This window comes from Plectropomus leopardus, chromosome 3 (genome assembly GCF_008729295.1).
Source record: "Plectropomus leopardus isolate mb chromosome 3, YSFRI_Pleo_2.0, whole genome shotgun sequence".
Taxonomy (NCBI): domain Eukaryota; kingdom Metazoa; phylum Chordata; class Actinopteri; order Perciformes; family Serranidae; genus Plectropomus; species Plectropomus leopardus.
Window position 1 is genome coordinate 26,962,605 of NC_056465.1, and position 24,766 is coordinate 26,987,370.

The 24,766-nt window shown below is 41.9% G+C and overlaps 1 protein-coding gene across 2 annotated transcripts in view; it reads left to right on the forward strand.

Moving 5' to 3' along the window:
- The window catches only part of ssbp4 (single stranded DNA binding protein 4), a 112,156-nt gene that overhangs the window by 64,915 nt on the left and 22,475 nt on the right, over nt 1–24,766 (forward strand). For both annotated transcript variants that reach the window (XM_042481907.1, XM_042481914.1), the window contains exon 5: nt 16,242–16,331. In XM_042481907.1, the coding sequence (XP_042337841.1) occupies nt 16,242–16,331 (90 nt within the window). The remainder of the gene's footprint in view (nt 1–16,241; nt 16,332–24,766) is intronic.

Below are 24,766 nucleotides of genomic sequence, written 5' to 3' on the forward strand. Positions count from 1 at the left end.
GTTATTAGCTTAACTGACAGCTTGATTCTCCTGAAGTGTGTGTGAGTGATTCTTACAATGGACACGTGATTATGACGGCAGAGATGACGCACAGCGACACACACAAGGTTACCAATCACTGCCGGTGTAAAAGCTTCATGTGGATTTCTATATTTATCAAAATATTTGAATCTGTCATCTGTGAGGTGGAGGCGGGCTGCATGGTGGATACCAAATGGAAATTTTGTGTGTGTGTGTGCGCTTGTGTGTGTGTGCTTCTGTGTGTGTGTGTGTGTTTGTGTGTCTCATACACCCAACCCCCCAATGTCTGGCACTCCGGAGGACTGCTCCTATGGGAATGCCTCTTCCTGCCTGGTCCAGCACACACACACACACACACACACACACACACACACACACACACACACACACACACACACACACACACACAGACGTATACTCTAAAATAGAATTGGGGTGAGTGGACCAGACTGGCGTGAGACGGTTTAAAACGTCTGGTCTGTTTCTGTCGGTTGCTAAACATAAGTGTCGGACACTGAGTTTGAGAGTTGTCCCGAATGTCGAACGTGCAGGCATGTATCTATTGTTACATTAGAGCGGAATAAAATTAAGCTGCAAGTGGACTTTTTTCTGTGTTTACTCAGCTCATTTTTACTATTAGCACATAATGCAGGATAATATATGGTAATTCCTTAACAGTTTTGCGCTTAAACTCTCCAGCTTTGAGGTCCGCTGTGTTGCTTTAGGCACTATGGAATGTGTACAGCCTGACTGTAACTCCCTCGCTGGCTGCGCTCAGTATACGGCACCACTTCCCTCTCCTTTTCATCTCGCACCTTCTCAGCTCTGCAGAAATAAAATCCAGTTGTGTGAGCATAACATGAGAAAGAGAGAGGGAGAGAGAGAAAGAAGAAGTGAGCAGGAGAATATGAAAGAATGCCAAAGAATAAGGAGGAGGTAGATATTGCTAACAAGGTTGCCAGAGACTCTTTTCATTTTTAATAGTCCCGTAGGAGGTCTGGCTGATAAAGTGTTATCTTATATTATTAAATCTTGGCAAAGTTTGAGCTGCAACTGATTCCAACAGTAACAAGTGTGAAAGTGATTCTGTAGGTTAGATAAACTGCAGTGAAATTAGGATATTTAGGCCTGTCAACATACATGTGTGTGTTACAAATTGTTCTATAGAGGACATCTTTTGGGAATACTTTGAAGCTTTTATTTTCAGTGTTAAGTTAAAGGTTTAATATGCAAGAATTGTAGGTTACTGTTTGTAAACAATAGGAAAGTAAACGCCACGCCAGATTCACTCTTGTTCCCTATATTTGCATTTTTTCTACGCAGCATTCGCAGTTTTTGGACTTCCTCTTGGATTTGTGCTGCTTATGGTCTAACACCCAGTCGCTACCTTTTAAAAGGTCCTGACCTCACCTGAGTGCTGTGCTAAAAAACGCCATGAAGACAGCAAAATAGGAAGAAAATAAGAAAATACAGACAGATGATGGAGTCTCTAGAGATAAATACACCACCACACACTTGTAGCTGGTGATAAATGATGACTGTAAACATACATGCGTACTGCAGATTTTTTATAGACTACATCTTTAGGAGTAAGTTACTTTGAAGCTTTAACATTTCAGTAGTAATTTGAAGGTATACTATGCAGTAATTGCAGGTTACTGTAGCTGTTTGTAAACATAAAGGTGAAAGTGAAAGCCAGCCCCTGATTCACTCTCGGTTAGTTTATTTGGTTTTTCGGTGCTGTGTCTGCAATTTTCATATCTTCATCTCCTGACACTGACAGTGTGGCACCTGGTGTCGACCTCACCTGCGAGCTGTGCCCAGGAACGTCCCGAACAAAGAAAAATTGGAAAGAAATAAGAAAATAAAGGCAGAAGAAGTAGAGTTTCTGCAGATAAATACACTGCCTCACACTAATACTGCACTGATCAATTATAAAGAGGGATTACTTCTATATGAGTCTATACATTGTTTGTTTATTGTTTGTTTTTTGAGAAAAATCATTCAAAGTATACCTTTATTCTATATAAGTATGTAAGAGTTTGTAGGTTTTCATTTTGCAAGTTCAACCTGCAACTCCTGTAAGCTTTTTGCACTTATTCAACAACAATTTTTTTTTTTTTTTTAAATTTCAAGGTGCTCTGGAGAAGAATAGTTGATTGAATTGGTACTTGGTTGGTAGTCTGACCGAACCAACCCGAAGCATTGGTATTTGATGAGCTGGCAATGAGACTCAACAGTCATCAGTCATCATCTTTTTCAAGAGTTACATAAAGTACTTTTTACACAAGAGAAAAATACAAAACAAGTTGGAACGATGTACAAAGATGAAGGACTTCAGCAACAATGGTTTAAATGGAGCTACAACATAAACAAATGCAAAAAGAAACAATAGAGGTACCATTATAGTAAAACTCAAAAGAGAAAGGGGATTTTTAAATTAAAAGACAACAAAAACAGAGGAACAATCAGGTAAACAAAGGAGGAGCGCAAAAGAACAAAATGTAAGACATTAAAAGAGCAAGGACTGAGATATAGATATAGATTTAGATATAGACATTTTGTTTTAGCTTTGCTGTTTAATTTTACCACATTTTTTAGCAACTTGTTGTAGTTGGCAAAGAGCACAGTGCAAGAAGGAGAACATCCTTTCCACTTACACGTATGAGTGTGATATTTACCCCAATATCATGAAAAAAGATTAAGATTATTAACAACTTTTGAGGGTTCCTCTCTTCATACATACGTAAGGCCAAAGATAGATAGAGACATGAGCATGGGACATCACCCTACATGGTCAGCGTCTTAGCGTGGGGTCAGGGCGAAAGCTGCGTCGGTGTTCACATTACAAAAAAATCTACCAGGAAAATGTATACTTGCACATATGTAATTGGCCAAGTCAGCATTTTTCTGATTGACGTAGTGCTGCGGTTTTATCCTACGTTATTGTTGTTTCATGCCCCTTTCTCACAGTTTCTGTCTTCAAGTTTTTAGAGAAATTTCCCCTAATATGTGGAGCTATTGAGACAATAGCAAATATAAAACCACACAGAATATAAAAAGTAGAACACTCATTAATCATCAGCGGTATCTGCAATCCAGTGTAAACAGTCTGTAGGATGTAGAAACATGAATGAAGATGAACCCACAGCGAATTCGTATTTGCACATATATGTGAATGCTCGCTAAATGTTATTGTGTGTAGAGCACATCCAGACACACAGCACGTGTGCTTGTGTGAGACTGTGCACATGCACAGTATGTGTTACTTTACTGCTCATATTCATCATCAGTCTGAGATGTTCGTGCATTCCTGGAGTCTTTTTTCAGTGATGAATTGTTTATGATTTACATACCTTTCCTGGTACCAGCTTCCCCTCAACTTTTCCTCAAGTTATACGCTACAAACCTTAAGACAGTGACAGTTGATTTTCTGCTGTGGTTTTTTTCTTTTTTTCTCACATGTAGGTGGAAAGAGTGGAAAAGTGACAATGAAAGCGGTGACAGAGGTTGAGGTTTTTGTAGCTGAAAATAGTGAGAATCTCGCCTGGTTGGCAACATGCGGTTTGTCTTTTGGCTGCTGGTCTACGGAGGCTGATCAGATGATATCTGTGCTTCTTCTTTTATAATTGATTTCTCTTTGTATGATGTTGGTGTAAAAGGACAGCTGATGAAAGACAGGTACTGACACGAGAATCTGCCACTTGCTGTGGATGTTTTACACCGAGGAATATTAATTTCTATTTGTTACAGAAGAAGAAACAATAAAATAGAGGCAGAGATGCATCATCCGGTGCAGCTTTGTGTCAAAAGTGTGTTAGCGTTCACCTGTGAAGTGGCCTTTCAGGGGATGATCTACCAGCTCCGTCCTGATCTGCAGCCCTCTCTGACCTGCAGAGCTGAGCGGTAACTGAAGCCCCGCTGGATACACACAACTCGTCTAGACCAGCGTGACACCAGCCTGTTATTTCAGAGGACAGGAGATAGATAAAGCGAGATAAAATCATTTTCCCTAACGCTCTCAGACTACCGCTTACACACCTTTTCATTTTTCTACTGTATTCTTCACATTAGGTTTTCTCTCCAAGCTCCAAGCATTCTATTATTCCCTAATTAGCAGCATTAATAATCTTCAATTAGGCATATAGCTTTGAGTGCATAAAGTCTGCCTCTTTCATGCAAAGCGTGTGTGTTTGTGTGTGTGCGCGTGTGTGGACGAGCGTCATCGTGACACCCTGTCCTCTGGTTCTCTGGTGGCTTTCCACCCAACACCAACTGCCTAATGAGGGAGTGAAAGGCCAGGGGCAGAGGAGGCGGGGGCTCCATATCAGTGTGTGTATGTGCGTGTGTGTGTGTGTGTGTGTGTGTGTGTGTGTGTGTGTGTGTGTGTGTGTAATTAAAGAGCAGTGCCAGCAGGGGGGACCTGTGTTAGAAGGGGTCACCAGAGCGAGCAGCAGGCCATCGCCAACCTTTGGTCATTAACTACCGACACCGCCAATAAAGGCTTCTGGGTGTGTGTGTGTGTGTGTGTGCGTGTGCGTGTGCGTGTGCGTGTGTCAGGAGGCCAGCAACTAAATTACTTTACATCAATAAGTGTTTCACTCAGTTTATGCATTTTTGTGTCACTTTTGTTTAGGTAATACTTTAGCTCCAAGTAGGATTGAGTTGAACCTTTCCTGCTGACGCCTCTCTAATTTCAACAGTCTCGTTATTGTAGAAGAGCTGCAGCTAAAAATTACTTTAGTAACTGATACATTTTTAGATTAGATTAAAGGGCTAGGTCCGTAAACTTTCAGAAAATGGTAAGAAGTTTCCTGAAGCAACGTTTTTAAATTGCTTTGTTTTGCACTGTAGTCTGAAAAATTAAAAAATATATATATTTCATTTAAAATGATGGAAAACAGATTTTAGAAGCTGCAATCAGAGAATGTTAAGCATTTTTTTCTTGACAAATGACTTCAATGATTAATCGATTGACAGCTGCAACTGAAGATTATTTTCATTACCATCATTTTCTTAATTAATCAATTAAATGTTTTCTCAAAAAGTTGTCAGAAAATAGTGAAACAAGCCTAGAATAATTTCCCCAGAGCTCAAGGAAACTTCTTCATATAGTTTATTTTATCCAACCAACAGTCCAAAAACCTAAAGTTGTTCAGTTTATTATCATGTATGGCAAAGAAAAGCGTCAACTTCTCACATGAAACCAAGAAATGTTTGTCTTTTTTTGCTTTAAAAAATGAAAATAGTTGCCAATTAATTATCTGCGATTTAGTAATCGACTGATTGTTGCTGCTCTAAAATGATTATCAGAATAGTTCGAGTAAATAATTGCTTCAGTACTGCACTGAACAAACAGTGATATATCAAAGAGGCATGTGGAAAAACTTCAACCTTGTGTCCGCCAAGCAGTCTGATTCAGTTCAGCCTGTTACACATTAGAGCGATCATTTTAATGTTCCCATTGTCAGAAGTTGTGGATGGTACTAATAGAACCATCTCATTCCTTCCCGTGTTTCATCAGCCCGCTGTTGAGGTGCCTAGCACACTTATCCGACACAAAAAGGAGCTAGAAACACAGCAGTCCATTGCAACCCCGTTCTGTGGAAGATCAGCGAGGTGCATATATTTCTCTGCATTGCCTGTGAAGAGGAGATACAACAATGAGGATGATAGTTGAAGAAGAGTTTTGGTTTATTATAACTTGGTTCTTATTTTGGTAGTATTATCCATCATTTCTTTTGGTCATTATGTTGATGGTTGTAGTTGGTGATCTCTGGAAAAATAGAAACTCTGTTACAGCGGGGCATAAAATGGTTGGTCATGTGATCAGAGAGGTTGTAAACAAGCCAACAGGTCCAAGTACAGTAGGCCAAAGTTGAAACAATGAGTTGTTTTTTTTAAAACTATGAGGTGTGTTTATTAGATTCGTTATATCTTTTCTTTTAGATATTTGTTGGTTTCTTTTAATTATGTGTTATCATCTTACTGCTCATGTTTTTTTGCCTCATGAGGTCTCAGCAGTGTTCAGTGTCATGATTTCAAATGGGAGTGACAACTAAAACTATTACAAGAAGTCATATAATAAAGAAAATCTGGTTTTAATAACCAGAATTTTCCTTTAACCAAAGTGAAACTTGACTTTGAATCATTCTAAAATAATTTTGCTTTTGTTTTGTTTTTCTTCATTTATTTTGGGTTATTTTGTCTGTCATATGGTATGGATCCCTCCCTTCAGTCTGTCAGCTGCCACCCGGCCCGCAGAGAGTCACCACATCAATATCACGTTTACAGGAGGCAGAATTGTCTGTTTCTGCATTTGTTTGTTTCATCACAGAGACGTTTTTTTTTTTTTATTCCAGGTGTCTGTTTGCACGTATGTGTGCACAAACGTGTGTGTTTATGCTGTTTGCACTCCAGCATGTGTTGTCTTTCCTGTCAGGTAATATGTGTGAATTGCCATAGGTTGATTGGTTAGCCTGAGAGGCAGCAGCGGGAGTTAAGGCAGGTGCTCCAGGGCAGCAGGGGGAGAGCCGAGGCGACGTCCCCCAGCCGCAGCGCCTTCCCTCTGGGCTTCCAGCTCCGAGCGGTGCCTGGGTAGCTGGGAGGCAGCTCCAGGCTCCTGGGGCCCTTATGCTGGGAGGAGAAGCTCGGGAGACAGAGGCGGTGTGAGGAGGAGGAGGAGGATTATGTGTATGTTTGTTTGTGTTTGTGTGTGTTCTGTTGGGGGATCCCAAGCAGATTTGTTTACCGGTAATTAATTCACCTGATTGACATAACAGCTGCCGGAGCTATGGGAAGTCAACGGCATATGTGTGTGTGTGTGTGTGTGTGTGTGTGTGTGTGTGTGTGTGTGTGTGTGTGTGTGTGTGTGTGTGTGTGTGTGTGTGTGTAATATATGCAGTATGCTCCCATGCATATTAGTGGCTATGTGTGTGTGTGTGTGCATATTTGGCTGCATACCTGTTGTGTGTGTGTGTGTGTGTGTGTGTGTGTGCGTGTACGCACGTGTAAGCACACGCGCCTCCTGCAGTGGAGGGCATTTCTACGTTGCAGGGCTGGGAGTCGGGTTCCTGGCAGAGCAGCTCTCCGTCTTCCATCGATTAGACCCGTCTGTCGGCCAGCAGCAGCCCTGCTTACACACTCTTGCCTCCTCGCTAATCTTTATAGAGTTGACTTCAGTGACAGAGTTATTGGAGCACTTGAAGCTGAGGGGAGAGGAGGAGAAGGAGGGCTGTGACAGAAGGACAAATGAGAGAGTTGGGAGGAGTGGGTGATGGTGATGACAGTTAGGAGCGGTGTGGAGAAGGATCCTTGGATTTGGTTCAGGAGATGCATGAGATGAAACCAGCCGTTTGTCTGCAAATCAGTCTGCAAGATGCATGGACACACAATTGAGTGTTTATCGTGAGCATATCTAAACGTACACATCCCTGTTTATGCCTGCAGTTTTAACTGTCTTTTATTTCTGATAATGCCTCTTTCTTTGCATCAAGGACACGTTCTTTACAGAAACAGCTTCAATCTGTCTGCTTTTTAAGCAGCGTAGACTGTAGCAGGTATAAACAGGAGAATGAAAGAGCCCTTATGTGAATAATGTACGCTCATCGAAGAGTTAGACTGGACAGCGTGTGTGTGTGCGGGGGGGTCGCTGAGAACTGGTCAGTCAATCCAGAGCAGGTCGGGCTGAGCACTTGGGATCTGAGGCTTGTTCCGCACACATTCACAGACACACTCACACGCGCACTAACAGGTCGGTATCAGTGTTGTTGTGGCCAGCAGGTAGCAGTGTGTTGGCCCGCTTGTCTGGACCCAGATAACAGCAGATCCATTACCCCCTGGAAGCCGAGGTCTGATCACCGGACAGATAGAGGCGCTCACTCACTGTCTGTGGGCCATCCAGCCAGCCAGCCTCCACTGAGGAGCTAAAGAGGAGCACAACCAGGAGCAAAAGACTCCTTCTGTTAGAGGAAATGATCAAATACAAGCTCAGTGATAACTTTAGAAAACCTTTTGTTTTATTTTTGTTGTTTAATCAGGAGGAAAAAACTCATAGGCGCCTTTTTAATTTCTCTGCCTCCAGTTTGAATATGTGGACGAGTGAGATTAGCTAAGTGACTGAAAGAGGCTCAAACATAAGAAAAAACAAACTGTGTAGTCTCTATTTTGTCCAGGTCTGAGTCCAGAACAGAAAAATATAAATTTATCCTCTTTCTTGTGGTGCTTTTTTATCATTTTTAATTGTTTGGGTGTGAGTGGCCGAGTAAGTGGCCGAGTGTTGGAGAGATGGCAGACATCTCTGCCATCTCTCCAAAGTAATCGAACAAGATAACACTCTGCTTGTGGTGCCCAAAGTGCCCAAAAAATACATTTGAAAAACTCACATAGCAATGTCTCTTTGCAGAAATCATGAGCTACTTACTGAAGATAATCCACAGAACTTGTTTTGAGTAGTTTCATGCAGGAACTATTTCCTTCTTCTGAACTACACTTGCAAACCAAATCACTGTGCAGAAGGAAGCATGCATCTTCTGCAAGCTCACCTAGCACAGGTGAGTGCGTTATGTTACTCAGTCGAGGAGGACGACTCATCCATGAGTAGATGCACGCTTCCTTCTGCAGGTAGGCTTGGTTGGTGGAAGAAAGAAACTTGTTCCTGAATCAAACAGCTTCCAACAAGGTCCCTGGATTATCTTGAGTAACCGCGTCATGATTTCTGGGAAGAAATATTGCACTTTTTTTTGCACTTTGAGCACCACGAGCTGAGTGCCACCTAGTTCAGTTATATTAGGGAGAAGGCAGATATCTCTTCAGTCAATATCTCCAACACTCGGCAACTCACACCAAAACAACATAGACTGATAAATCACACTACAGGTAAGAGGAAAAATATGTATCTTTGAATTTGGGGTGAAGAGTCCTTTTGTGTCCAAACTAGTTATTTAGCAGGTGCAGACAGCACAGAAGCAAATTCATGTGTGTCATTTGATTGATTATTCCAGGTGCGGCTGGTGTTAACACTATTTTAAGACACGTTTTGCATCTGGAAGATAAGAAACATTTGAATAAAAAAAGCCATACTCACCACTTAATGTTTGCCTCAAAAACAAACTATTGTTTAAAATATTAACTCAAATAGCCACAAAACAGAGACCACCCCAGGAAGAGAGAATAAATGCCAAAAAACATTGAATACTTAATTGATCTAGAAGCTCTTTTTTTCCAATACGGAGGAGGAGGTATGGATGGCTGCAGAATTAAGACTAAAGATGTTATATAGCGAACAAGCAGGATCATTAGTTAAAATGGGATGCTGAATGAAGATAGCTCGCATGAACGTCGATTTGAAATGAATGGAGATAATGTCATGAAATGCAGCTCAGATTTTAGTGGATGGTTTTTATGGCGGCGCAGAGAGAGAGAGAGAGAGAGAGACAGAGGAGTGTAAGGAGTTAACAGTATGCAGGTATTGTGTATCGGGTTTGTTTGTGTGCAGAGAGAGAGGAAAAGAGGGAGATACAGGGCAGCTATCAAAAGCCACAGGCTGCTTTAAACTCCATCTCTGTTTCTTTTTCTCTCTCTTTCTTTTCTCCTTTCTCTTTCTCTCTCTGTCCCCCTCTCTCTCTCTCTCTCTCTCTCTGCTCCCTGGCCATGCTGATGATTGACGGCCTGAGGGTTTTAATGGGCACTGGAGAGCAGGAGCTGAGGTCGGGGTTGTCATGGCAACTAGGAGAAGGGGCCTTTTGCTGCTGCTTCACCTGAGTACTGTGGAGCCTCGTTGGCTGGTTGAGGCAGGCTGCCACACACACACACACACACTCACACACACTCACACTCGCCACACATACTTACGTGCCAGCACCACTTCCATTCACTCTTCCTCTCCCTGAGATGCCCTGCCGTTCATCCAGCCATCTCTGGCCTTCTCTCTTCCTTTTCTCATTTTCATTTCCATTCTCCTTTTGTCTTTTCTCTCTGCTGATCTCGTGGTAGACATTTCTCTGCAATTCATACTACCAACTGGTTAACTGAATGTGCGTGTCATATATGGCGTTTGGCCTATTGTTGTTGCCGTCCCATTGTTTGATGACGGCTCACAATCACACAATTTATAGGGTCCAGTTGAGGTCAAAAGTATCATGGATCGCTCTGTGGTTTTGTTTGAGATCCTTCAAAGTTGGCTCTATTTATACCTCTTATTTCGCACACTTAAGCTTTGTTTATAATTGTACAAGGTGCCATGGCATGGGCCTCCAAAGATGGCATTAATTTATTTATTTTTTTGTGTGAAATGAGCCAAAACGCTGAGGGCCGAACAAACAAAATATTCTGTGGATAACTGAGACATCAACAAGTGTTAACGAAAGAACATTACCAGAAATGTAGGCTGTGGACAAAAGTAATAAAGATAGACGTACCACCAAAGCGCCCGTTGCTCCAAGTTGATATACATATATATATATATATACATATATATGTATATATATATATATTTTATTTTATTTTATTTATTTATTTATTTTTCCTGAGGTCACCACTCTTTCCATGAAATCATTTTCTGGCTTTTTCAAAGTGATCTCATTTTCTTCCATACTGTGCTGCAAAAAGCCTATTCTTTCCACAGTGTGGTGGCTATTTCTTTTCAAGAATTAAAGGCCATTTGATTGTCCCTGTGGTCTCTCAATGAAGGGTTGTAGAGATGTCTGTGCACTCAAACCTTCGTGGCCAGTCTTCCCTGGAAGGCATCGATGTTGAATTGAAAAGCACAGTGTGTGGAGTGTCGACTAGTCACAAAAATTCAGTAAAAACACAACCAAGCGCCCCAACAACTTTCGGAGCCTTCGTACTCATCACTAAAGAATTGATTATGTCATTTTTTTAGCCCATGAAACTTACACCAGGGACCATACAGCAAGCAGAAACCATTACCTTTTTCGTCTGTTCTGTCTGCACTGGACATCGGACCCAAGTTTGGACACAATCTGAGACAGACGCCAGGATAATTAGACTCGTCCCAAAATGTGGTTGACCCCAATACAGAGAGAACACCACCTAACAATCAGCAGCCATTGAAAAGTGGAGCAACACATTGCATTTCTTTTCCTTTTCCTCACAGTTCACATTGTTTATCTTTCTCAAAAACACAAATTTGTATCTTGCAAATTATGATTGTTATCAAAGCCGATGATAATGGGTTTGGTCAGATCCATGCAGACAAGCAACAATTTTAACTGGATCTGACCCCTTCATATAATTTGGTCGAGGCCCGACTCTACGGTCTTAGTGAATATGAATATGAATAACCCAATTTCTCTGTGCTTGTGCAAATCCCGAATATGATCAAATAAGCCTCATAAACAGGTTATTAATTTCCATTTAATCACATTTACTGACTAGGAACCGACTTGTAACAACGTTAACTTGGAAGTCTTTAGATATTTCTTATTTATTAATTCAATTTGTTTGCGGTTAAGATAAGAAACATGTCCTTGGCTGGAATCAGACTGCGATACGAGGCGACAAATTTTACAAAGTGCAATGCAGAAACCAATGCGTAGACCTTGTATCAGTGTGGCGATTGGTTCAAGTTAAAACAAAACCAACATTTATTTAACTTTTTTGTTAACCTGCCTTTATATCGGAAATATTGAATTATCATTATTATATTAACTTTCTGATGCTGGGGGCATTGCAAGTTAGCTTTACTCTTTGGTTTGGTACATACTCTCGACCTCTTCATGCTTGTCTAGTCTTGAGTCTGGGAGGAAGTGATGCAGTTCACACACACCGACCTCGGAGTGCTATAGAAACAACTTTAGCGGACTGTTCTTCACTGTGCGACCTCTCATCACCCTCTGAGAGAGTTCTCTGTCTCGTCTCTCTCTCCATCTCTCTTGTTTGTCAGGTCCATCTGTTTAAATGTCTCTCTCCATCTCTCTGCTTGTGTTTGACTCCTGTGGATATGTCCATGTCCACACTCTGTAAGTCTCTTATGATTTGTTCAGAGTCCCACAGATTCACACCCTTTTACCAGTGCAGTGTGTGTGCATCTGTGTGTGTGTGTGTGTGTGTTTTCTGCCGCATGGCCCCGGGGCCTGTTAGTTAGTGTCTGGGCCGTACGGGTCAGCCGAGGGATGGAGGGATTGTTTGCTCTGGAAGTGAGTGAAGCTCTAGTTACAGTGGGGGAGGGGCAAGAGGAGAGCAGTGTGTGTGTGTGTGTGTATTTGTACATTTTGTGGCTTTGATTGTTCAGTTGCTAACAGATTTTGTAAAATTAGAAAAGGCAGTATCAACATAATGAAAGCTTCTGCAGTTCCTCTATGATTCGATTGTGCAACAAGTCTTCTGACCTTGACTATATACAGTACAGTTTTAGTTTTCTGATCTGCCACCCAGGGTAGATCCTTAAAGGGTCTCAGAGGGCATTGAGTTTTATTAATCTAAAAATAAGGCCTTAATTTGTTTTATTTTGACTTAAATTAATCTCACAAAAGTCTTAAAAATGCTCAGACATTGGAAGTAGGATTTTTTAAATCATTTTTTACTGCTGTTGTATTGTTAAATCTCAAAACAAATTAGTAACATCTATATTTTTTGTTAAATAATCTAATTGATTAGTTTTCGTAAACTCATCATGATGGGAATTCACACAGTGAAATCTCACATGCAAACTGAGACAAACCAAATTTCCCAGAAAACCATCCAGAAATGCCAGATATTTCCTACCTCTGTTGGTAAACCATATAAATACGTAAATGTAATTCTGAATGGCATTAAAAAGTTTTAAAAACTACCTTTCCTTAATCTGCAGGAACCCTGCTGCCACCTCGATGATAGATGAGCATTTGGCTGCCTTTAGGTAACTAAAACTACTTGGATAAGGTTAAGGAAAGACTGTGGTCGGCTCTGACTGTTGTAAGAGACTGGATGCAAACCACAGTCTGTGATGTCAAGCGTTTCTCAATGCCCATCCATCTACCCTGACCTTTTGAGAAGTGTAGCATCGTCAAACTACTTCCACGTTTGCTACTCAGATCATCATTATTTTCCCTATGTGGCTTGTCAGGAATATATAAAGATAGGTTGTGTTAAAACATACATCCAACACTGTTGTTTTTTCATCTAGACAGTGTGTCAGTCACTATGGAAGAAGGGTAATTTGTAGCTTTATAATCTCCCACAGATCCTCCTGTAACACACAAACCGGCTCCACATTCTGACTGAAAATTTGTTCTCCGGATAACTTTTTTGTTTCCTCCTCTCATCGCGCCGGCCATGTGTGAATGTCGAGCTCTGACAAAGCAGTCATGACCAAACACCGCCTGTCAGCCTCGCTGCCTCAGAAGAAAACCAGAGCAGCGAGCGTCACATCTGTCTTCTCCCCGATGTTGAAAATCATTATAATTGAGAGCACAGATGAAAGAAATATTGCCAGAAATATATTTGGAGGCCATATTCAAACTGGGGGTTGCATGCAGGAATACAGTCTGCTGTGTTTAAATCAAGATTATGGTTCTGATTTACATTTTTACATTATTCATCAATGTAAAGTGGGGCCAAAACAGTGATAGGAATTTAACAAATCCACTAAAGCATGAGGGTGGGCTGGATAATGAACCTCAATACTTTTACCCAATGAAATGTATCTGTGAGAAAGTCAGTCCCTCCATGATGTTGGGGTGATGCAGGTGCAACAATGAACACAAATTTGGGGCGCCCGGTGGCTCAGTGGATAGAGTGTCCTTGCTGCAGTGGCCGCGAGTTCGAATCCAGCCTCAGCACTTTGCTGCATGTCTCCCCTCTCTCTCCCCTTTCATGCTCACACTTTCCTGCCAATTAAAGGCAATAAAAGCCCAAAAAATAATTTAAAAAAATAATTAAAAATAAAAAAAACAATGAACACAAATTCAGCCAAACCCATTAATTCTCTGTGACCTCGCAATTTTGGCCAATCGCCACAACTTAACCACAAAGTTGATGATTTAAAATTGGTGAAATCTCATTTCATTGTAGAACTGAGTGCAGCGTATTGATTCACTCAGCCCTTCCTCACCCTTCTCTCGTACTCTCTCTAGCCCTTTTCACACAGAGTTGACACTATAAGGCCACTACAAGCAACCCTTTTATGTGCCAAATTTGGATTTTTAAACAGAACCAAACAACGGCAGCATCATGTTGCTCCAGTGTGTGATTTTAGACAGCATGTCGGCATTGGGAAACTAAAGAGGTGTGACAGGCGTGATGTTTAACACAACAGCGTCTGCCTCTAGTGTTACATATTTACACGTCTGCAGCATTTTCTAAACACTAACAATGGCATAACATGGCAATAACAGTCATTTACCAGCACTTTTATGAGGAGGCTGATCTCGTCCTCTGCTTGAAAGGTAAGGAGCTCCAGGACCTCATCGTTTTCCCAATATGTGGACATTTATGGCCATGTTCTTTTTCCTTGAGTTAGCTTCTACTGCTACTTTCTACTTTTTAAATCCTCTGGGTCGCATGCATCACATCATCATCAAAAGTAAAGTGTGTAAGTAGGCTAAGTAAGATTTATTTATACAGGGCTTCTGACAAATTTTGTTCACAAAGTGCTTTGAAGGGGCAATATACAACATACAAGAAAGAAACCTAGAAGATTAGCTGATTATCCGCTCCACGTAGTTAAACATGAAAAATTAATTTGCTTAGTTCATAAAGCAAAACACAACACTAATACACAAAATAAAAAGATTTAAAAAAAACAGAGTTAGTAAAATGTTACTCCTGTGACGCCAATGATCTGTTTGCCGGCTTTCAGACAATGTTTCAGCGCTGTAACTACCTGCAAAACTCTGTCCACAAATGTACCTTTTACACAGAACAGCAAGGTGACCCAATGGCATGAAATAACCGCCTTGAGGAGGCAATGAAAAACGAGCTAGTGACAGGGCTAACTGTTAGCATCACATCGGATAATGTTATCCAACCGTTATTAACAGGTTTAACGACAACGTTAAGCCATTTGGGCGTTGTTGTGAAATTGTTGGGGCTGTTAAACTGCTCACTGTTGGAAGTTAGCCATTACTGTTGTGTTAGCTCATGCTTACTGAGCAGAGAGAGCAGGAGAGCGGCTCACAGAGACAATCCTTCAGCGCTGCTTCAAACGGCAGCAACAGCTAACAATTATTTTTGCAATTTTCACTTGCCCCCACAATTTCTTTGCAAAAAGAAAATGCCTAAAAACATTGAAAACCACACATTTTTAAAGAAAAGCTGCCATGAACTGAGGCATTTTAGGCTACAACAATCCCAAAAACAGCCCGCAAAATCCTGGAAGGACTGACAAATGTTGAGAGCAGGCAAGGAGAGTTTGAGCTCAGTTTTATTCCTCAATTTATTCTTTTATCAGATATTTCCTGCCCTAAAGATAAATGAAGACAGAAGAAATATTTCAAAAAAATAAACAGCAAGAGTTTTTTCCTCTAATTACTCAGGGACTTGTTCTGAATAAAGTTTCTCCAACCCTACATTGAGGCGCCACTGGCACGCTTTTAATTTGAAGCAGTTGCAGGAAGTGTTGGATTTTTGACATTTAGGAATATTATTGTTCAGTCAGAGTTTGTGTATTTGTTCAAAATGTTGCCCATTTTGCATAGTTTTTGCTGGCCCCAGTTTGGAACACTGCTAGGGGGGAATGGACATATCGAGAAAGAGGAGCAATTGGGAGCAGATCTGAAACCGTTTATCTCCTTTGTGTCTCAGAGAAAGAAAAGAGCTGTGCGTTTGTATGACTCTTCCTGTTCATAACCCAACCCCTCTCTCACATCTTCAAGTCCAGCTAGTTCTGAAATGGTTTCGATTGATTTGGCTGTCTGTTGCGGTCAGATGGTGCATCGCATGAACTGCTTCACTGGAAGCACTCCAAAGCCTTAATGTTCCCCCTAAACTATCTGCATCTTGACAAGATAGTTTTGTGTCCTTCATCAAATAATTTATCTCTGTGAGTAAATAATAATATCTTCATCAGTTATTGGTAATTACCCTGTTTGTGTCCAGAAATTCAGTGAGCGTAATCAGCGTTGGAAGTTTTGTGGGAGATAATTTCTGCACATCATATCTCTCTTTCCATTATTTTCAGGATTATTTTAACACCTTGCTGATTGCTGCTTACAGTCTGTGGCTTCATCAAACGTGAACACTGAGAGTAAACTGATGGTTTTTTTGTGTTTGTTTTCCAGAGTGCGGCCGCTGCTCCCAGTCCAGTGATGGGCAACATGCCACCCAATGATGGCATGCCAGGAGGACCCATGCCCCCGGGCTTCTTTCAAGTAAGAAAAAAGAAACTTTCTCGCTGACTTCATGTCTTTCACCCACCCCCACCTTCACCCGTGTCACATCCCCCGACCGCCCCTCTGCCCCTCCCACAGCCATCACTAAGCCTATCCTTCTGTCTCCTCCTCCTTTTTTAGCCTCTTTAGCTGTCCTAATCCCTGTCCAGATGTGTTCCCTTCTCTGTCTCTCTGCCTCCGTCCCATATGTCCTCGCTCAGGTTGTTAACTCTTGGCGCTCTGTCTGAAGCTGTGGATGACTTCTAAAGAGCTTTTTTTTTTTTTTTTAAATCTAAGTCTCCCCAAATGTGAAATGTTGCTTTTGTGAGCAAGTGAAAATGATTTTTTGGTGGAGGAGAGGAGGCTATTTTCTCTGGTTTGTGTTACCTGTCTTACTAATTCCTCCTGTCATCACTGTTCTCTGAAGGCTGTCTCAGAGGCTGACGAGGTCACGCACACACACGCACACACACTTTCTCTCTCAGTGTTTCTATCACTCTCCTCTCTCTCTCATACGTGAACATGCACACATGCGAGCCTTATTTGACACTTTGACACACATTAAACTAGTTACACTTTCAAAATTGAAAATATCCGCACCCGCACAAATATTTAACGAAATGGCAGAGGTGAAAAGAGAACTTAATTTTTAATACTTTAAAGGGACAGTTCACCCCAAAGTCGAAAATACATATTTTTCCTCTCACCTGTAATGATGTTTATCAGTGTGGATTGTTTTGGTGTGAGTTTTGGAAATGTCGGCTATAGAGATGTCTGTCTTCTCTCAAGTATAATAGAACTAAATGTCACTCGGCATGTGGTGCTCATATTTGCAAAAAAAAAAAAACATTTGAAAAACTCAACAGCAATGTCTCTTTCCAGAAATCATGACCTAGTTACTCAACATAATCTTTGGACGGAGATGTGAGCAGTTTATGCGCACTATTTTTCTTTCTGCTGAACAAAACCCGCCAATATTAGCTGTTTCCATTACAGATTTGTGCAAAACTTTAGCAGTATTTCTGAAATGGCAATAAAACACAATTGCGAGATGACTGTGTTTCTGCATGGAGATTGATGTTCAAAACATTAGCAGGTTTATTTCTCTTGCAGCCACCGCACCACGAGCGATAATGGAAAGGCAAGCCCCTTATACATGGGAGCAGCCATGTATGAGGGATTTCTGGGAGGTGATAGTCCATGACCACCTGAATGATTCACTTAACTTTTGAAGGCTAATGTGATGCAATAACTCCTCTTGTAGCGCCTGCTGCTTCATGCCCAAGGGAGTCAGTTTCTACCAACAAGTGAATAGCCATAGCATCATGTGACCTATAAAAGCGAAAAAACGGTTTCCATTACAGTTTTGCAAAATATGCCTTTTTTGAATCACCTGAAATACCACCTCATGCGAGCATAAAAACTATTTTGCAATAGATGGGATTTTTTTCAAAATTGGCATGTATCTATTAGGCATATTTTAATTTCAATTTGCACAATTTGAGGGTTAATGGAAACCCGCTCTGTGACACTTGTCTGTAAGAGCCACTGAAGAAGTACTTCAACATTTTGGGAAATATTGTTTATTCTTGGACTGGAGCCTAACACTCTTACTGATGCTTGTTCGCTTTGTTGCTGGGAGTTTAATAAGTGATTGATACTCTGTATCAGTATATATGAAGCTGCAGCCAGCAGCCAGTTAGCTTAGCTTAGCACAAAGACTGGAAGCAGAGGAAAAGCCTGGCTCTGCTTATAGAAAACAAAATCCGCCTACAAGCATCTCTAAATCTCACTAACAAAATTGTCAGCACATTGTGAATTTAACACATTTTTCATTGAAGCTGGACTAATCAATTGCAAGCTGTTGAACCTGTTTCCTGCCTTGTGCTAAGCAACGCTAACCGGCTGCTTGATGTAGCTTCATATTTAACATGTTTAGTTTGCTCAGTTGCGGCTCAAATAACTGTGCTCGTATTTGGTCAAAGTCTGTTTTTGTGATTTGCGACAAAATGTGCAGTATTCCATTATGCTCTGCTTGTTATTTCTGATTAAGCCTGCTTTACAAATGCACTCCTGTTGGATGTTTAGTATGCCTGATGTGTAAATACATACAGTGTGGAGCCGTATAGCCGTTTGCCTGCATTGTCTTGTGCTGCTTGATTGGCAGCATGTCGTGTGCAGCCTGTGTGTGTGTGTTTGTGTGTGTGTGCGTGCAGGGGTCGTGGAGAATGTTAATGATGTATGAGCAGTGAGCAGGCCGGGGAGAAAGCTATCTGATGGTGTTGCATGAGTGACATTGCTTTCCATAAATAGCCCCTGTGTGCAGGGCAGACAGACAGACAGACAGGATGGGTAGGGGGAAGACAGGGAGAAAGAGAGACAGGATGGATGGTTTCTTTCCAACGCCGCAACATTCACTCTCCTCTCTTTGCTTAGCTCAGCTAATCTGAGCAGCAAAGCAGGCAAATGTAAAGAAAACAACAACAAGAAGTGTGAACAGAGAGGCTGCATCATGCACAGAAACATGGACAAAATGTTCTCTGCACCTCTCCAAACTTTACATCCCAAAATCAAGCAGACGGTGTTGCCGAAACAGCAGCATATTTCAATGTAGCGTGTTCACATGGCATCTTTCAACTTCAGCTCAAGCTGAAACCACACACGCTGCTCCAGTAGCTGACATTCACTCCCTAGTGAACTAATGGTTGCGGTCCTGAAAATGCAGGCTACTGAGTTTTCTGCAGTTCATTTATTCATTCAGGTGAAGGGGAAGCAGGATTTTTTTTATCTTTCCCTCCCACATGTTGTTGAGATTTGACTCATATTCTCATCTCAGTTACACTGGAGGTAAGGTCAGCCGTTTGACAGTGTGAAATGTCCACCTTTGTAGGAGACTCAACAATGTTTATTATGTTTTCGATGCAGAATTGTGAATGGGTGGTATCTAAAACTAAATTTTCTCAGTGCTTTAGTCATTTCTCATCTCTGGGTCTGCTTCCTCCCGCCACCTTCTCCCTCTCCTCTCTCCTTCATACGCCTGGCATCCTTCTCCATGACATTTCCTCACTCTCTCCATTTCCCTTGTCTTTGAAACTATTATTTTCTCGCTCTCTCACACGCACACTGCTTCAGTGACACATGCTTACTCACCAACTCTGTTGTGTGTGAACTGTTCATGTGCTCTGTGTGTGTGTGTTGCAGATTTTTTTCCCAGTTGCACTCGCGCGGTAATTAACATGGGTGACCCCAGTACTGTTATTGGCTACGGTCCTGGGAGAGAGGGATGAGGGGCAAAGGAGGGAGAGTGGAGGAAAATGGAGGTGGAGGGTGCAGGAGGAGGAGGAGTGTGTCCGCTCCCGTGCTCCCCTAATCTGTAGCTCACAGGACGAGCTAGGCGTCAGACTCCTGCAGAGAGAAAAAAAAGATAGATGAAGAGAAACATGCTTTAGGTAGGAAGGAGAAAAAGTGGGAGAAAAATGCTTTGTTTTATGTGAGCATCTCTATACGTTTGGTGTATAATCCTCCCCTCCTCTCAGTGAAAGTCCATCGCTGCTGCATCATGGCCCTCTGGGGAGGACAAGCAAAGGGGGGAGATGACGGGGGGAGTAGAAAGAGAGAGAGGAGAGGCTGCGAGGAGAGATAGAGTTAATGACAGGGAGGAGGAGGAAGAGAAAGCAGCACAGAGTGGCAGAGAAGAGAGGACACTGAGACGTCAGGAAAGTCTTTCAAAAATGTTTTTATTGGCCTTCAGAGATGTGTGATCGCAAAAATGACAGCTGACGACAATAGTGGACAGTTGAAGGATTCATCTCCCATCTGCTGCTCCACAGAAAGAAATGAAATATATCAGGGAAATGTTTAACTGTATGCTTTTAATAATGCATCCAGCACATGTAAATGCAAAAGATATTGAGAAGAAGAGACACAATCTAAAAGAAACCAGCATCAGTAAGAGTGTTAGGCTTCAGTCCAGGAAAAAACAAATGAGATAAAATGTGCTCTTTAGAGATTTATATGGTCCACCTGTCAAATAATGCCCCAAGAAATCTTCCTTTGTTGACCTTATTCTCTGATCCACACGTCAAGTACTTGAAAACTTAATGCGCTCCATTAAGTCTGTTAACCAGTTAGGGTGGGGCAGCCTCTTTCTACTAAACTGGCGCGGCTCCTCTTGCCAAAAACGGGATCCAAAGTCAAGGGCAGTGTGTTTTACTGCAGGTAATTGCGGCTCTTCAGGGAGAACACCAAAAAGCACAACAAGAGGATTAGGTTTGATTACACATTTAACAACAAGCAAACCCAGGTATCAAAGACGAATTTAAGAACCCGCTCAAAGCTGAGACATGGCAGGCACATGGCAAATTAGGGGGACATCTGCTCTCAGTAATTTATTTATCAAAGGTAAGATTGATCTCATCCTGATCCTGGTCACTTGTTTTACAGAGATACAGATAAATAAGGTGAAGTGCTTTTGAAGCGTGAATGGGAGACTGAAAACCATGCAGGGATGGTTGAAGAATGGTGGCTCTATAGTGGTGCCCCACTGACCACCCCATTGCCAAAGATATTTGGAGGCTGATATTACTGTATTTAAGAGGCCCTGGCATTCTTATTTTTTAGGCTACAGGGAAAGTAGTAGTGTCATATGAAACTAGAAAGCCTAAGGTAACCATTGGTAACAACCATGTCGGCCTAACTTGTTGGGAAGGGGACTGCAAATTTAGGTTTAATTTTGCCGATGGAACAATTTGCATAGCCATTCTCAAAGGGGTAACTTGAACTCTCACTATAAAAAACCTGAATGAAAATCAATTTTTAAAAATGTAAAAGGTAGTATGCAATGTAGTATTCAATTCAAGAAGGACAAAATGCTCACATTTTACTCATTTATTTAGCTCACATCACTATAATAGTTTTATCTTTATAGTGATGTGAAATGTGAGTATTTTGTCTTCATTTACTTGAAGACTTGAGATATGCTTTCTTTTCAGTTTTTTGGGAATAAACTCACTGGATTTTGGGTTTAGCACTCCACTGAGAATCCCATTGTTGAAGCGCAGCCTCTTTTTCTCAACACAGTGAAAATGAGAAAACGTGTACCCAAAAGTCCCCCCTAAACTGGGAAGGCTTGTTCCCAGTAAATGTTTTGTTTCTTACACTTTCAAATGAAAGCTGTATATTTTTCTCTTGAAGAAAATGGACAGCCAGCCTATTAAATAACAATGAAACACCTAATGTGTTTAGATACACATCATAATAGGATTGTTGTGGAACTCAAAATAATGACTGCACTAGCATTAGTCTCTATAAAAATAAGAAACTAACGTATGTCAGGATTTGATTCCTTATTTCTCCATCTTTTTATTTGTTTGTTTTTTGCAATAAAATTGCAGGGCAAGTAAAAATATCATAAATAGTTGTGATGCTGTCATAGATTTAGAGCTTTATATCATGAATATTTAGCGTGGGGGCAACAACAGCTGATTGCTGCCGTTCAGCACAGCGCTCAAGGATGTCTCCATGAGCCGCTCTCCTACTGGTCTCCCTGCTCAGTTAGCAGGAGCTAACACAGCACAACATAATGTCATCGCTCCTCGTCATATTTTGCCGCTTAGGCCGAGCCGTTAATATCATAAAACTCCCCCCCTTTCCACGCTTAAGCTATCCTTTCCTAATAAAAGACAAAAAGTTGGGCAATATCAGCAGTGTGATGCTAGCAGCCCTTTTTGTGTGTGTGTGTGTGTGTGTGTGTGTGAGACTCTGTCCCAGACACAGAGCTCCAGTCCCGCAGCAGTAGTCCCATGATAAACAGGGGGGCTGAGCGTATCAATACGCTGCATGTGACTCTACCAACTGAACTACTGGGAGTTTCAATGAAATTAGATTTTACCTATTTTAAATAGTCAAGTTTCCGGTAAAGTTGCATCGACTGGATAAAATTGCAAGATCGGGCAGACTTCTCAGGGACTGACTGAATTTATGTTAACTGTCAAAATCGTAACATCTTGGAGGGACTTTCAAAGGATTTTTCTCAAATTCAGTTATGGCCTTTGGTTTTGGTGTGCCACCTCTAGGTGCTACCATTGGGCCACCCCTATGAAAAATTTCTGGACACGCCACTGCTCAGTTATTATTTTATCTTAAAGGGTCAAATGTCACATCTCAGTGTTTGGTCAGGGCTGGTGTTGGTCCCTCAGTGGATGATGTCGACAGTCGGTGTAGATCCTGAGCAACTGGAAGATAATTGCAAGGTTGTCTTTTCTTGGTCACAAAATAAGCGCACATACTGCCTAAACTATTTGAAGCTTCTTTGACCACATGACAAAAGACGCTAACAGATTGTATGTAAAAAGCTCTCTGAAACATTTTAATGTCTTTTTCTAACATATCTGAAATAGCGCTGTGAATAGAGGATTCAAAAAGACAGATGCTAAAGGACCCAGATGAGAGTGTGCAGGCAAAAGTTTTCACTTCAGCCTGAACTAGACCCATTGAAGAGAAAAAACGTCTCTGACTCTTATCGTCTCTGCTTATCCTTGAGAGGACAGCGGCAAAAATGATACCTAACAATTCTGCTTGAATGACAGACACTTAAAAATGAGAGGCAGTCCTTGGCAAACGTTTCCTCTGTCCATTGTCTGCCTGTAGCTACTGTTAGACTTAGTTCAAACCCGTTGATAACAGTCGCTGCAGTTAAACAGGGATTTCAATGTAGCCTTTGTCTCCTACTGTGCATGCTTCATCCCTATCAGCAGCACGTTGCCGATACGGTATGTTTTATCTGTTTGGAGACAGACATGAGAACTGCCTCTAAACACACACACATTTCACCGTGTGTTGGTGAAACTTCCGCCGTGAGCTCTGAACGTTGCTCTCAGCTAAGGAGGGGGATCGCAGATATATATAAATCATTTGGTGCCATTCTAACATGTTTAAATGGCTGTCAGTGTTTCACGGCCCTCCTCGGGGAGAAAACACCCCTGATAGCGAGTTCCCGTCTCTGAGCTGACGTGTTGCCATGCTATATACAATGAGCTAGCAGGAGACCTACTGCTGCCACTGCTGCTCTCTCAGGAATGTTAGCAAGGAATGACAATGAGTGTGCACTCGGTGTGTGTGTGTGTGTGTGTGTGTGTGTGTGTGTGTGTGTGTGTGTGTGGTGCTGTTCCTCCTGGCTTTGTTTGTTGTGTTCAGTGATGCAGGCTGCTTTGTGTTCTCGCTCCCTGTTTGTGTGTGTGTGTGTGTGTGTGTGTGTGTGTGTGTGTGTGTGTCCAGTAGTTTGTTGGCAGTTACACACTGCCCTCTAGTGTTAGCAGCTGTAAACAAGAGAAGAAAACTCAGATGACTGGTACTCTTCCATCTCTTTCTCTCTCTTTCTCTCTCTCTCTCTGTGTTAGTGGTCCATCAGGGGCAGCGGTGTGGGTCTTCCTTAAACTGAAATGAGTGGTGGGGAGGCGAGGGGGTTGTGTTGATGGGTTTGTGGTACTGTGCCAAGCTGTTATCTCCTTAGCCGGGTAGAAAATGATTTTATTAATTGCTTCATTTAACGCTCCCCGTGTCCCCCTCCTTCTTCCCCTCTCCTTCACATATAACACAAACAACAACACACAAACACACGCAGACGAGCTACTTTCAAACTCGCTCAGCGCACACCTCTGTGACAGTTGAAACGTTTTCTCTCTCTCCCGCTCTCTGCAGGGACCTGTAGAGAGAACAGTACGGCCATAAAGGCCATATGCTGGCCCATTCAGATGTAATAGCAGGAAGGCCCAGGGAGGCCCAGCCAGAGGAGCTATGCTCCATTATGGCACATTATAGAGAGGAACAAGAGAGGAGCACTCTGTGTGTGTGTGTGTGTGTGTGTGTGTGTGTGTGTGTGTGTGTGTGTGTGTGTGTGTGTGTGTGTGTGTGTGTGTGTGTGTGTGCGTTTGATGAGATTGTGTACTACCTACAATGCAGGGACAAAAAAGCGTTCACACAACCACCTTATGGGGACTCAGATCCCGTTTGGGGACAAACGCTGGTTCCACAAGATGAGCTATTTAATTTTAGGGTTAAGTCTGAGTTTCTGGTTAAAGTAGGTTTAAGATTTCAGTGAAGGGCACAGTGAGAGTTTGAGTTAAGCCATGTTTCTCCCAAGTGTTTTGGGTCCATTTCCCCTAAAACCATTTGTAACCTACAGACATGGACCTGAACCGTTGATCTATTTTGCGTTTCCATGGCAGACAGTATTCTTTAATTTAGGCGGAGTTGTTACCAGATGATAATTGCCACGTTGCTGCTCCATCCAGTTCTCGCTGTATTTCCTCTTTACCAGTGATACAAAAGAATGTCTGCACCTTGCTGATCGCTCAGAGGGGCTTTATGTGACGTTTCGAGAGCTCAGTGTGGGTGTGGGTGTGTGTGTGTGTGTGTGTGTGTTTGGGTGTTTGATG